The 13,682-nt window shown below is 41.3% G+C and overlaps 1 protein-coding gene across 8 annotated transcripts in view; it reads left to right on the forward strand.

Moving 5' to 3' along the window:
* Window positions 1-4,407: 4,407 nt before the first annotated feature.
* RPS6KA3 (ribosomal protein S6 kinase A3) overlaps window positions 4,408-13,682 on the forward strand; it is a 116,750-nt gene continuing 107,475 nt past the window's right edge. For 2 of the 8 annotated variants that reach the window (XM_031037245.2, XM_031037247.2), the window contains exons 1-2: window positions 4,662-4,745; window positions 8,514-8,555. In XM_031037245.2, coding sequence (XP_030893105.1) covers window positions 4,677-4,745; window positions 8,514-8,555 — 111 coding nt within the window. In that variant the 5' untranslated portion in view covers window positions 4,662-4,676. Of the gene's footprint in view, window positions 4,746-8,513; window positions 8,556-13,682 lie in introns of those variants that run through there. The other 6 variants (XM_081809056.1, XM_081809058.1, XM_006741719.3 and 3 more) reach the window with 5 other exon arrangements.

Here is a 13,682-nt window from a genome sequence, read left to right on the forward strand (position 1 = left end):
GGCGCCTGGGTGGCTCAGTTGGTTAAGCGACTGCCTTCGGCTCAGGTCACGATCCCGGGGTCCTGGGATCGAGTCCCACATCGGGCTCCCGGCTCAGCGGGGAGCCTGCTTCTCCCTCTGACCCTCTCCTCTCTCACGCTGTTTCTCTCTCGCTCGCTCTCTAATAAATAAATAAATAAAATCTTTAAAAAAAAAAAAAAGAATGTCTTCCTCTTAGTTCTTTTCTTTTTTTTAAAGATTTTATTCATTCATTTGAGACAGAGAGATACAGAGAGAGGGAGAGTGAGAGAGAGAGAGAGAGCATGAGCAGAGGAGAGAGGCAGAGGGAGAGGGAGAAGCAGACTCCCCGCTGAGCCGGAGCCCGATGTGGGTCTCAATCCCAGGACCTGGAGATCATGACCTGAGCTGAAGGCAGACGCTCAACCATCTGAGCCACCCAGGCGCCCTCCTCTTAGTTCTTTATAGATTTTATTACCATCTTTCATCATAGGCAACTCTAGAATCATTGAATTTATATCTGGAAGGGAACCTAGAGAAGATCCTTACATTTCCAAAATTTGAATTCTCTCAACTAAAATGTTCAAATAGATGTAGAAATTCCTGTTGTCTCTTAAGATGTGTATCAATCAAGAAAATGTTTTTAATTTTTATTTGGGAACTTAAAAAAAATCCCACAAAATTCATACACATGGAAGATATGTCACCATGTATTTTGTTTGATTATTATCTTACATGAAATAAAATTTGAGCCTAAGTTTTATCTTTCTTTCTCTCTGTAAAGAAATAGTCTCTAGCAATTACTTTTTCTTTTTTTGTGAAAAATAATGTAATGTAAAGGGAAAAGACTTTTCAGAGAGATAGTGATGATTACACTCTATGGGTTTTCTATAGTAGTAACAAAGCTATATGTAATAGAGCTGTGAATTCGGGATATGTGTAAAATAGAGATTGTGCCATGAGCCGTAGTTAGTCATCTTGTAACTTTTCCAGACGGATGGAACTCCATTTTTTGAACAAATGTTATTTTGTTAAGTAAATGCCCATTTAAACTTCTATACAAAGGTTATAATTATAGCAGGAAATTGTTGGGGACAGAGGAAGTTAAATTTGGTTGTCTTGTCATACATCAGGAACGATTTCTTGGAAATCAAGTCCGGATTTTCGACTGAGGTTTGCTGTTTCCCTCTGCTGTAGTTTCAAGTAATAACTTTCCAATATTTTGGTTCTGACTGGGAGATTTATCCAGGAGGTGGGGCATAGAATCAGTCCTTTGTGCTGGTTTTGCACCAAGGAGCCCAAAAGACAGTAGAATGTGAGGATATCACTTAACATTAAAAGGCTCAATGTGAAAGTTCTAAAGCAGTGCTGTCCTCTAGAACTATAATGCCAATCTTGACAAGTAAGCCCCATATATAAGTATACATTTTATAGTAGCCATATGAAGATGTAAAAAGAAACAGGTGAAATTAATTTTAATGAACTATTTTATTTAACTCAATATATTCAACATTATTTCAACATGTAGTCAATATAAAAATTATTACCGAGCTACTTTACATTCTTTTTTTGTACTAAGTCTTTGAAATCTGGTGTGAACTTCACACTTACAGCACATCTCATTTGCGATCAGCCAATCTTATTTTAAGTATTTCAAGAGCTATGTGTGGCTAGTAGCTACCATATTAGGCTGCACAGGGTGATCTCTAGAGGCAGCTATTCTTTGAATAACTACACTTAGAGTTTTCCTTTCTTAAACAGGAAAGAAAAAAGTAATCCTGTTCAGGGTAGTATCAGCTTCTATGTTCAAATAACTCTTTTTGCAGCCGCCTACAAGAAACATCCCCCAGCCTCATTTGATTTTCTCAAATTCTCCCACCCAGAGAGAGTGGTTGCACTGCTTTTGGATTTATAAAAGAAATAAATGAAAAAAAATTTTGTTAACTAAAAGAAAAAATTCATTTTTCTCTTTGGACAAAAGGAAGAAGAATGGTGTTTTTCTAAATCAATTCACAAATACTTATCAAGTTGATCCTATGTGCAAGACAGCTGTGCTAGTGGTACATAGCCCATTATTAACAGTTCATTTCATTCCTAATTCCTGCGATGTGACCACTGTTCGCAGTAACTTTGTTTTAGAAGTTCTAGTCCTCAAGGTAAAAAGAATAAAAGTTGATGCTGAAATCAACTTTTCAGTATACAACTTGGTTTATTACAGTGGAGTAATTCGCACGGGGCAGTGTTAGACACATAATAACTGTCTCCTTAAATATAAGGTATGTTTTTCCTAAAGCAAGAATGTTAGTTGGAATAATCGATTACTGTTTGGCGGACTAATTTACCTTAAACTAACCAAATTGACCAACTTCTTTTCGCTGTAAGGAACGGTAATGTGGCTTTGCAATGTAAATGAAAGATAAATTAGGCACTTCCTACATAAATGCAAAACAATGCACAACTCCTTATCCTCAAACTTCTGTGAACTGGTTTTACCGTCAGGAATTACGGAGACGGTGCTGCCAAATTAGTTGAGTTTGGGTCCAGACTGGATTTGCAGCACTAGAATCAAGCCTGCAGGGGAAGGTGACAAAATCACAAGCTAAGTCCTCCCCACCCCCCACCGCACAGACCACGCTGTGCCTGCCCAGATGTTGCTCAACCCTGAGCTGTCCCCCTGAGTCCAAGGCTGCGAGAGAGGGCGCGCAGCGAGGACTTCCGGCCACCTCCTCGGGCTCCCTCAACAGATGGAGCCTTTTCTGGTGGCCACGAGGCTCCCAGGCCTCGAGCTTGTGCCAGAGGGCGCGCAGGCTAAGGCAGAAGAAAGAGTTGAACACCTGCCTCTCTCGGGCCCAGCGAGAAACCTTGCACCGCCCGCGCAGACCTGTCCGGCCAGAAGTGGGGCTCTAATCTCAACCTCACACCTGCGTTAGGGAGGAAGCCAAGGGCTCTCCAGGTGTCTGGGTCCCGGGATGATGAAAGCGAGCTGTTAAAAGGCGTGCACCGGAAGCGCAGCGGGGGACGCGGTGTGGCCGCTGGGCGTGGGAGGACCGGGACGCCTGCGCCGAGGCCTGAGGGGATGAAGGCACTGGCAGTCCCGGAGATTTCCCTTTACTTTTTTTCCTTCTCCTCGTAGAGAGGGTTGGCCAGTGGCTGCAGTAGCTTTCCACTCAGCCCGGCGACTTTTACACAATTTTGCCCAGGCGCACTAAGCTCGCTAGGCACCTGGCGTTGGGAACACGAGGTAGAACCCCCCCTCCCCCCCCCCGGCGGGACTCAGTCCAGACGCCCAGGCCTCTCCCCACAAACTCTCCGTCCTCTTGGATTCCGTTGCCGTCTGGGGATTGGGTTTCCTTAACCCAGGGCTTCCCTATCTTGGGCTGGAGGAGGAGTTAGAACCCCTCCCTCGCTTTCCCTCCTCCACCCTCGGCCAGCCTGATTTTTTAATCTAATCTTTTATTTAAAGTCAACAGAGGAGCAGGAACCCCAGGCTTCTGACAACAAGGTATTTTAAAATAATTCCCCAACCTCTGCCGAGAGGGGCAACCTCAAGGAACCTCCTTGTTTTCTTCTTCGTGCAGGGAGTGGGGGACTTCGAGAGTCGAGGCTGATGCCTGAGGGCTCTGCAGACTTTGGGTGGGGGGCGACTCAAGCAGGACAAATGAATTCCAAATATTAAAAAGATGACACCAGAGCCTCGATTTGGAGAGCCCTGAATCATAACCGAGAGCTGAACCTCCAGGGAGCTCCAGGGCACAAAGCCTTACGAGTCCCCGTCGTGGGGGACTTTACGGGGGGGGCGGGGGCAGGTGAATGCCCAGCGTGTGAGCCTGGATAGGGCGGGTCCTGGTCCATTAAAGGATGTTCCCATAGACACGACGCGCCCACAAACACCCACCAAGGAGTGAGACCGAAAAGACACCCCACGCTCACTCCCCGGGTCTTTGGCACCGGACTGTGCCCACTGCGCCTCGCCCATCTCCCTCCCCCAGCTAAGAGGGGACCACTGTTATCTACATCCTCAAGTAGCCTCCGACCTGCTCGGACCCTTAGCAGTTCAAGGCTCCCAGCCTTTAGCTCCTCTTACCCTTCCCCTCTTCTTTCCCCCACCGCCAGCCGCCCGCCGACGCCCCCAGATCTCTCGGGCTCGCCCTTCCTGAAAGTAGGCGAGGCCCAGAAGCTGAGGCTGGGGCGAGGAAGGAGGGAGGAGCGAAGCCCGGCGGCCGGGGGCGTGTCTTCCCAAGCCCCGCCCCCGGGTGCGCGCGGCGGTGGCGGCGGCGGCAGAGCCTCGCTCTGAGAGACAGGTATCGCTTAGGCGCCATGTTGTGAGCGGAAGTGGGGGAGCGCGCGGCCGCCGCTGTTCTACTGGGAGCGGGCGCGGGAACCGGCGGGGGGGGCGGAGCTGTAGTCCCGGCGGCGGAAGGAGGAGAGGAAGAAAGGGGCGAGACCGGGTGCCCGGCAGCGGCGCGAGGCTCTCGCTCCGCGCGCGGACATCTCCAGCCAGGCGCGCGACGTTCGAGGGTCGGTGTCGGCGCCGAGCCCTCTCCCGGGCAGCCGGCGCTGGTGCTGCTGCTGCCGCCGCCGCTGCTGCTGTCGTGGGGCTCGGGCGGCGACAGAGCGGGGCCGGCCGTGGGGCGGGCGGGGAGGGAGGAGGCGGTGAAGGCGGCGGGCCGGGGGGGAAGATGCCGCTGGCGCAGCTGGCGGACCCGTGGCAGAAGATGGCTGTGGAGAGCCCGTCCGACAGCGCTGAGGTGAGTGAAGCCGGGCGGCCGGGGGCCGGCGCGCCCCTCCCCTCGCCCCCGCGGGCCAGCTCCCCTCCCTGGGGCTGGCCACTTGGCCCCTTCCTCTGCTGCTCGCATCTCCCCTCTGTCTGGGATTCCGGTTTGGGTAGTTGGGGTTGGTCTGTTTGCCCTTCTGTTCCACCCGCACCCTCACCTCCCCTCCCTCGCTCGGGGGGCTGTGGTGTGGTGGCGCGTGGGGTTTGGAGTGGGCGCTGGGGCTTTGCAAGAAGCCGATTTTAATCAACTTTGCGTGGGGGGAGCGGGAAGCTGAGCGGGGGCCGGAGAGGAGTTGGGAAGTTTGGCCCTGCCTGGTTGGGGGCTTCCCTGGACCCTGGCGACTTTGGGGTGTAAGGGAGGGGTATGGATTGGGTTCACTGGGAAGCGGGGACTCTCGAGTCTGGCCAGGGGAGGGAGTTGGTGCTGTGAGTCGGGCGCCTGGGGGCTGGAACGGCCCAAGGCAGGACTGGCGACCTGTGGGGGTTTCGGGTAGGGGGTGCAGGACAGCCAAGGGTTTTTGCCTCCCCACAGTTTGTCTGCCGCAGCGGTTTCTGCCGGTGCAAGGGAGAAAGTGGAAGCTTGAGGTCCTCCCCCCTCCCCCATTTCTTAGGTCGCTGAGCTCGAGGACCCAGTCCGTAGGAGCTTTAACTTGAGTTTCCTGTCCATGGAGGTGAGAGGGTGATATTCAAGGCCATCAGTAGCCGCCCTAAAGGGCTTTCAGGTTTTCTTCCCCCAGGATCTATTCGGTGACCATCCCAGAGACACCTAACCGAGTGCCAAAAACCAAAACAATGTACCCAAAGACGGCAAAACAATTTCCCCGGACACGGCACAGCATCGAGCTTTTGCAGCCGCCCCTGTCCCAGAACCAACTCGGGGTCTGCGAAAATAATCCAGACAAGACCCATTCCAGGGCATCAGCGCTCCTCTCCGGAGTGGAAAATCAATTCCTGATGGTGGCATGTCTGTGATTCTCCCTTCTTGACTTTTTGCTGTCTTCTATCCCCGCAGCGGACTTTGGGGGATTACAGGATGATAGGCTGCGTGTGTGTAATAGTTAGTGAGTGACCCCATTTCTGGAAAGCATGACTGAAACGCGGGGGTGGAATGGGGCAGGCTCTGATGAGTGGTGTACTTGGCGGCAGCCGCTGCCCTGCCGGCCTCCGCAGTGTGAGAGGTGGATAGGGTTACTGGTTACGTCAGTAAGACCGAGGCTCGGTTTGATCTGAGATGCGGGACACTTGCATTCCCGGGTATAATGGAGGGGGAGGGGGATCAGTTCAAATAGCTTTTCAGTTTTTTCCTAGTCACCTCTACTGCTGTATAAAATGTTTACTTGCTCTCCTTAACGTGAGCAGAGTTGTAATAGTGCTTACGGCTGGTACTTAGTATTTTGTGACTTGGATCATATTTTAAAAATCTAAACTAAACGCTGCTCTTCAATAGAAAAGATATTGATAGATGTTTTCTAAATATTTTTAAAAGGGAATCACGTTTTTAAGACTAGACAGAATTACATTTAAAATTATGTTAGCCTGATTAATACTATAGATGTTTTATAAGAAAATTGAATTTAGACTGTTTAATCATCTTTTGAATGGATAGTGTGAAAATTAGTATGCAAATGGGCTCTTTTCATTCATCTTTTTCTTCAGATTTTATTTGCATTAAATAATATAGCTAAAAGGTTTATAAAATATGTTCTCAAAGTGCTGACCTTATGAAAAGAAACTGAATTTGCTTTGAGCCTGATTGTTACATGCAAACGGTAACATTTGCAACTCATAATCAGTCCACATTTCTGCTTGGCACATATCAGTGTGTTAAAAAATCATTTAAAATTCCACCTTATCCTTTTTCTACATAGCATACATTTGGATAGGGAAGGCACAAAACTGATATTTATTTAGCACTTACTATATGCCAGATACTGTGGTACATGCTCTTTCATTTTATCCTTCCTATGACCCAACAGAGTAGGATTGTGATCCTCATTATTACAGATTAAGAAACTGAATCTCCGAAGTTAAGGGCACAAAGATTATAAATAGTAAATGGCAGAGCCACAATTCAAAGCCGGGTGGGTATAATTCATGTGCTTCGCTTTATATTAGGGTAGCTGTTTCAAATCCTTTGTGGAAAAATTCAGGGTATAAATAAATAAGCCAGTAGTTAGAGGTCATGTATTTTTCAGAAACAGTTACGGTATTATAAGCGGTCACACTTGTTAAAGCCTAGTTATTTCAGTTACTGTCATGGTTTCCAGAACCTGGCAGATAGGATTCCACAACTTGCCATTTTCAAAGAATTTTCTTGATATTTTGGCATAAGATATGTCACACAGAGCTAGTGTTGCCTGGATTAATTTTAAAAAGATCTTTTTAAATTGCCTTTAGATATTTTGTTGCCTTTGGTGGTTCATCTGTTTCAAGTAAATTACTGCTGATACAATTTTGGAAATTGAAGCCAGTAAGGAGAAGGTTGAGAATTTTCATTCAGAAGTCTAATATTGGACTTATTTTTATGCCTGCTATTATGCCATCTCCTCCCCAGTAAGTCCTTATCAGAAAGTAATTATATTTTACCAGAGTAAAATCATTTTTTTTGAAAGACATTTACTTGAGTAAATACATCAAATTTTTTCTCTCCAGGCTAAAAGGTTTCAGAATTGGTCTCTATAGGAATTTACATTTGTGGTCTCATTCCTAGTAGATTGTGAAATCTTGAAAGCAGAGCCTTTTTTTTCCTCTGTATTCTCAGCACTTAACACAGTGCCTGGCACATATATATTATGGACCCAATAGATGTCCACTGAATGAATTATGATGGTCAGGAATAGGGTGATTATCAATGTTATTTCTGTTCTTATCATTTTAATCTTACATTGAAATATGAGCAATCTTAAAAGACCTGAGTACCTCACCAAAAGTACAGGCAGTTTCTTCATTCCTTTACATAGCCTTCCTGCTTTAAGACCTCACATGGGTCTCATGGTGCTCAAAACAAAAAAACCCTTGTGGTTAACTCAAACATGGGTCAGAACATGATAGGCTAGAACTAGGCCAAATGTTTAAAGAAGCAAATTTGGATAATAAAGGAAGTACTATGTAAGCAGTCAAGGTTAGTACAAAATTAAAAACAAAATAGCGTCCTAAATAGTCCAGGTGAATTCATAACTCTTTAATGAGTTATTTAAAGATGCTAATTGTTTTTGAGTATCTGACTGTTTAGGAGACAGTTATCAAGGAATTGTGACTATTCTGTAAATTTCTTGCCACTGCTGTCAGGGATAACATTTACTGGATCATAAGCCTGACCTAAAATGACACTTTTTTCTCAGTTTTCAATAAAGGATAAATGATAGTAAATGTAAATAAGAACAATTTAAATTAATTTAACCTTAAAATTAAGATTATTTTTAATTTATAGAAATGTGCTGTATAAAAATAGCCACCTTGAATTCTTTTAAATAGCAAGTACCCATAATGCATTAAAAATATTAACTATATATTTTCTTTATAAAAAATGAGACCCTTGTGTTGGAAACCATCTTCAGTGGATATGCATCCATTTTTATTTTCAAAGATTGTACTGGATTCTGTACTATTTCTACTATATTGATATTAGGTTTCTTATTTTTATCTGTAGGGAAAAACATTCTATTAAAGTATGATCATTGATTTTGAAAAAATGTTTTATTAAGTTTCTTCCTTTTCCTGTTTCATTTCTACCACCTTTCAGGTTTTTTTCTTTCCCCCAAGTGAAGATCTGAGGAGAGGACAGGTATTGTTACATGTCAACTGTCAATAGTAACTGTGACACATTACTGAACACTTCATTGTTTTCAGTGATTATGATATAAGATGTCAGTTTTTGTTAAACTAAAATTCAGGAAAGTTTGCTTTATTTTGGCAGCTCTCCCTGTACTAATTGGGTTGGTCCAAAATGTGAAATTCTTTGGTACATTTAAATTTTAAAATAAAGGGGTAAACTTAAAGAAACAAGTATAGGCAGACTTGCCTTTTCTTTAGTATGTTTCTGGAAATCACAATGAGTATATTCTATTTTTATTTAAGGAGAGTGGCATAATTGGGATGTGCACTCTTGACCAAGGATGTGATAATCAGTAAATTATAGATCAAAAATATAGCAGATCATTTATCAGAAGTCTGAATTTCAGAATTGTTGTAAAGATATTTTAAAAATTTATCACACACTACAACATTCATACCATTGTGATCATTTACAAGATTTGCTCTAGAGTCCCATACTCAGGGACATGTGATATACCAGGCTGTGAATGTTCGGTGATGTCAAGGGCACCAGTTTCCCAGTGCAGACTGGATGCTTTAGACCCAGTGGTTCAGATTACAGTGTACAACAGTGACATCTTGGTGGTCTCTTGATAATGCATGAGTGTGGTAGAGCTCGGTTGTTTATGTGTTTTGGTGGATAACAAGTTTTAAAGCATTGGAATGTAATTGTGCAAATCTATATATTATACATGCAATTCCCCAATTCACATAATAGAAAATAAAAACAACCAACTGCATTTTTATACTTGGCATTAAATGTCTTCCACTACCCCACTTCAGATTTGATATAGTTTCCTATATCATTAATCTGGAACAATTAGCAGATCTCATATATTCCAGTTTATCAATTTAATACCAAGTAACATAAAAACAAAGATAAAACAGCTGTAAATAATTGTTATAAAATGTGTAGAGTTAAAAAAACACAAATATATGCATTTTCTGAAGCAGATTCAGGATAAAATGTATCTATATAAGACATAACTATTATTTTATACACTTGGCCTATTTTAAGCAAACACATTAGTTACTAGCAATTAAATATTCCAGTTTTACTTATCTCCTTAAAATTTAGAAGGTACTTTTTGAGATAATTCTGATGTATGGCAAGTGTTAAAGAACATAAGCTTTGGAGCCATAAAGACCTGGGTTTGAGTCCTGGCTCTGCCACTTAATAACTTAGTAATCTTATGCAAGTTGTTTAGTGTCTCTATGCTTCAACATTCTAATCTGTAAAATAAGGATGAAATAATATCTACCTCGTAGGGTTGTGGTGAGAATTAAGTGAAATGATACTATATGTAAAGTATGTGGTTCACTGCATGGTTTCAGTGTTTAATAAATAATATAATGAGTCCTCTAACAGAATTGTCTGAGGAAGTTCTGTGTTTTTCCTCTGGAGTAATTTTTTCAGAATCAAGCAGAACAATTAAAAATTATTTGTTTGATCTGTTTAAACAGAGCCATTATTATATCTGAATATAATTGTAAGGGTAAGGTGAATGCAGATCTCTTGAATCTTGTCCCTTTTTGTATTATTCCCCTCTTCAATATCATCTTTAAAGGGGGAAAACAGATAAAGAACATTTGAAGAATATGTGTGGAAGAAGGAAGAAAGGAAAGTTGTGTTCACATTTCAACATTGGTCAGTTTGGAAGGCATCTCACAATCCATGGCATGTGATTGTTTAGCAGTGTTTTTTTTCCTCTTAGTGATATATAAGATAGTGTATTTTACACATGATAGTGTCTTATGATTGATGAAACCTGGTGTATCCTGGATGTCAACTTCTTGAAGGAAGTATGTCCTTGAAGAAATGGATAAAGTCAATATATAGTGTTAATAAGTAGAACTTTAACTTACTTTCTAAAACATACCAAAACAAAATGTGCACACCTTTTTATATTTTAGGATCAGTTCTATTAATTTCACTTTTAGGGACAGAACTTAGTATGGCACACCTCCCTCCCCATTACTCTAAACACATTTGTTTTGGTTATTTGAATATGCCACGAGTAACTGGGTTTTCCTATGTAGAAATAGAATCCTTTGGATTTGGTCTTTTATGGGTATTTGTACTTAAAGAATTTGAAATAGGATATACTGTATTTTTAACTGAGAAATCTCTGGAAATGTTAAAGGTGTATCTATGCCCCAGCAACAATCTCTGCTGTGCAAAGACAAACAAAACAAAGGAGTGTGACATAATCGAATAAATTTGGGAATTATAGAGTTAAACAGTATTTGACCAATGTCTTTACCTCATAACTTCTTAGAACTTTTAAGAAGATATTGTACATGATGAATCGGCGAAAAGGATATAGCCCACAGCATTTGAGACTTGATGTCAGAACCCTTTTTTCATGAACCTTCTATTGAAGTCTCAAAGGACACAAGTGCTGTGCAGAACAGTTTGAACAGTCTGATAACTATAGTAACATGATCCAGTATTGCCTGCAATTGAGCTGTTATGCTTAATTGACTGTATCAAAGCTTTTTTCTTTATCAGGAGTTTTTGTTTCATTTTGAATTGAAATCTTTTAAATTGTATGATTTTCCATCTTATAATGGACTAAACATTTAAATATAATTTAAATGAAAGTTTAAGATAACTTAAACTTTTTTATCCCATATTCTGAAAATTAGTGGTCATATTCTACCTTAATATCAAGCTAATTGCCCCTATTAAGTGGACCCTGCATTGACTTGCTCTTTAACTTACATCTCAAATTCATAATTCTTACAAACTCTCTTTTTAACATTTGGCAACTTTATGCTGCCATCAATCTATCTCTCCCGTTCTCCTTTTTAAATTAATTGCTTCTAACTTGCAGTTACTAGAAAACAGCTAGGGTTAGTGATACTTTGATGCAGTCATTTTTAACTTGGGAACCTTGTTACTCCATCTTAAAAAACAGTTTACATTTGCAGCTTACCAAATAATGCAAAATAGCATCCTCACCCTTTTTGTGATCTCTGCCCATCGTATACACATACCTCTGGGGTCAGGGGTATTTGGACATATTACCTACTAATAAGCAGTTTTTTATGCTTCAACATAACAGTGACCAAATGGCTCAATAACTGGCATTACCTACTCAGCATATTTACCTTCCTTTCTGGAAGGTGTCAACTAGAAAGGAATGTGAATAATCTGAAGAACAGGTGGCTACAAGACAGAAAGCTAGCCTACTGCCCCACCTGGAGTCAGGTCTACACATTGTCTTTTGGAGTTTTTTGGTGGGATTTTTTCCCCCATGAAATAGTGCTAGTTTCCTGACTATTAGCTACACTATATTTGTGTGTAAATCCAAAAGCTCTTTTATACCTCCTGTCATTCTTTTCCTCTATTAACATAAATAGAATTACAGCAGTAGCATAACTTAAATCAGATTTCCCAACCTTAACTAATATACCCATGGTATCTTACATACCTTAAAAACTAGTTATGTTTAATCTACCATGTAAATTGATTTTTATAATCTTCTGTATAATAATGATCTCATCTTCAAACTTGACCTGGTCATCTAGATTTCTGTGACCTTGCCTCTAATCCTGTGGTCCACAAAGCTTGTTATAGGAAACTTGATTCAGTCATTTGATATGTGTTAGAAGCAGATGTCAAATGATAGCCTGAAGCAAAAGATAATTTTGACATAATAGATTGAGGTGCATCTCACATACAGTGTTTTGGGAGAAAACTTCTCTCCAGAAATCTTGTAGAACCTATACTAAAAACCCCAGTTACCCAGAATGCTATTTCAGTTTTTTACATTTAGGAGCCTGAACACAATACAAAATAACAGGAAAGATTCACTTAAAAAAAAAAAAACCATAACTTCTAGATTGGCTTCATTCAGTAGCCACTAGCTACATGTGGCTATGGAGCACTTGAAATGTGACTAGTGTGGCTGAGGAACTGAATTTTAAATTTAATTTTAATTATTTTAAATTTAAATAGTCACCTGTAGCTATTGGCTACCGCATTGAACAGCACAGTTCTAAAGATTATAGGATTAGTACAAATTGGACTTTTTTTTCTATACCAGTGTTTTTCAGCTCTGCCTTCTATTATTTGTATTTTGAAATTAATAGGCTAAAGCTTTTTCTAAATGAAAAAATACTTGCTATGCTTTTTCAAATTATGTTTAATCAGCTTTGTCTTGTTCCTCACCTACCCTGAAGATTTTTATAAACCCTACTACATGGTATGTGCCCTTCAGATCACCACTCTGCACTTTCTATAGTTTTGCTAGTTTTACAGTGACATTTCTCATTCAAGTGATAACACCAAGCACTGGGGAAAATAGCTATCAAAAAATGTTGCATTTTGTTAATTATACTGTGCTAATTAATACTGGAAAAGTGGATTGATACATCTTGTAGATTAACATTTACTGAATGCCCTCTCTGACTAGATACCGTCTATATCAACTTGAATGAGGTAGACATAATTCTTCTCAGCTTACAGATGAGGAAACTGAAGCCTAGAAAGGTTAAGTAAGTTGTTCATGGTTGCACCACTAGTTAGTAGAGGAGGCAGGATTCAAACCCAAGTCTCAGATTGCAAATTCCATTGACTTTCCGCTAGACTGCCATGCTTGAGTTGAGAACAGCATGTGGGTGACTCATTCTAGATGAAATCTACAGGGGAAAAAGGTTCTCAGTGGTTTGTATGAGAATATATTTTTATGGGAATGTATAGGTAGAGTTAGAAAAGTGAAATTGACTCAACTCTCCAAATACATTGTGGGTTAAATAGGCTTTTGTGAGCTAGCCTGAAAAACAGCATTTGTGACATTGTATGAGAAAATGTTTTGGGATTTCTAAACAGTTGTCTTACAAATGAATATTTGAAACAAAAACTACAGTATTTGGAAAAGGGGGGTGATGTCCAGATATTAGTTAACAGCTCTTTATATAGAAGTCCCTAGGTGTGTGCTTGGGTAACTGTGCTCTGTTTTTGAATTGCTGCTAATTAAATCATTACCTCTTTATATTTGCATCTCTTCAGAAAAATCTATTTGACACTCCCTCAAAGTGTTTCAGGATCTTACTCAACCTGAAAAAGTTACCATTTATCTTGCTATAGTAT

The sequence above is a fragment of the Leptonychotes weddellii genome, chromosome X (assembly GCF_054177405.1).
Source record: "Leptonychotes weddellii isolate Sample4059 chromosome X, ASM5417740v2, whole genome shotgun sequence".
In the NCBI taxonomy this organism is placed as follows: domain Eukaryota; kingdom Metazoa; phylum Chordata; class Mammalia; order Carnivora; family Phocidae; genus Leptonychotes; species Leptonychotes weddellii.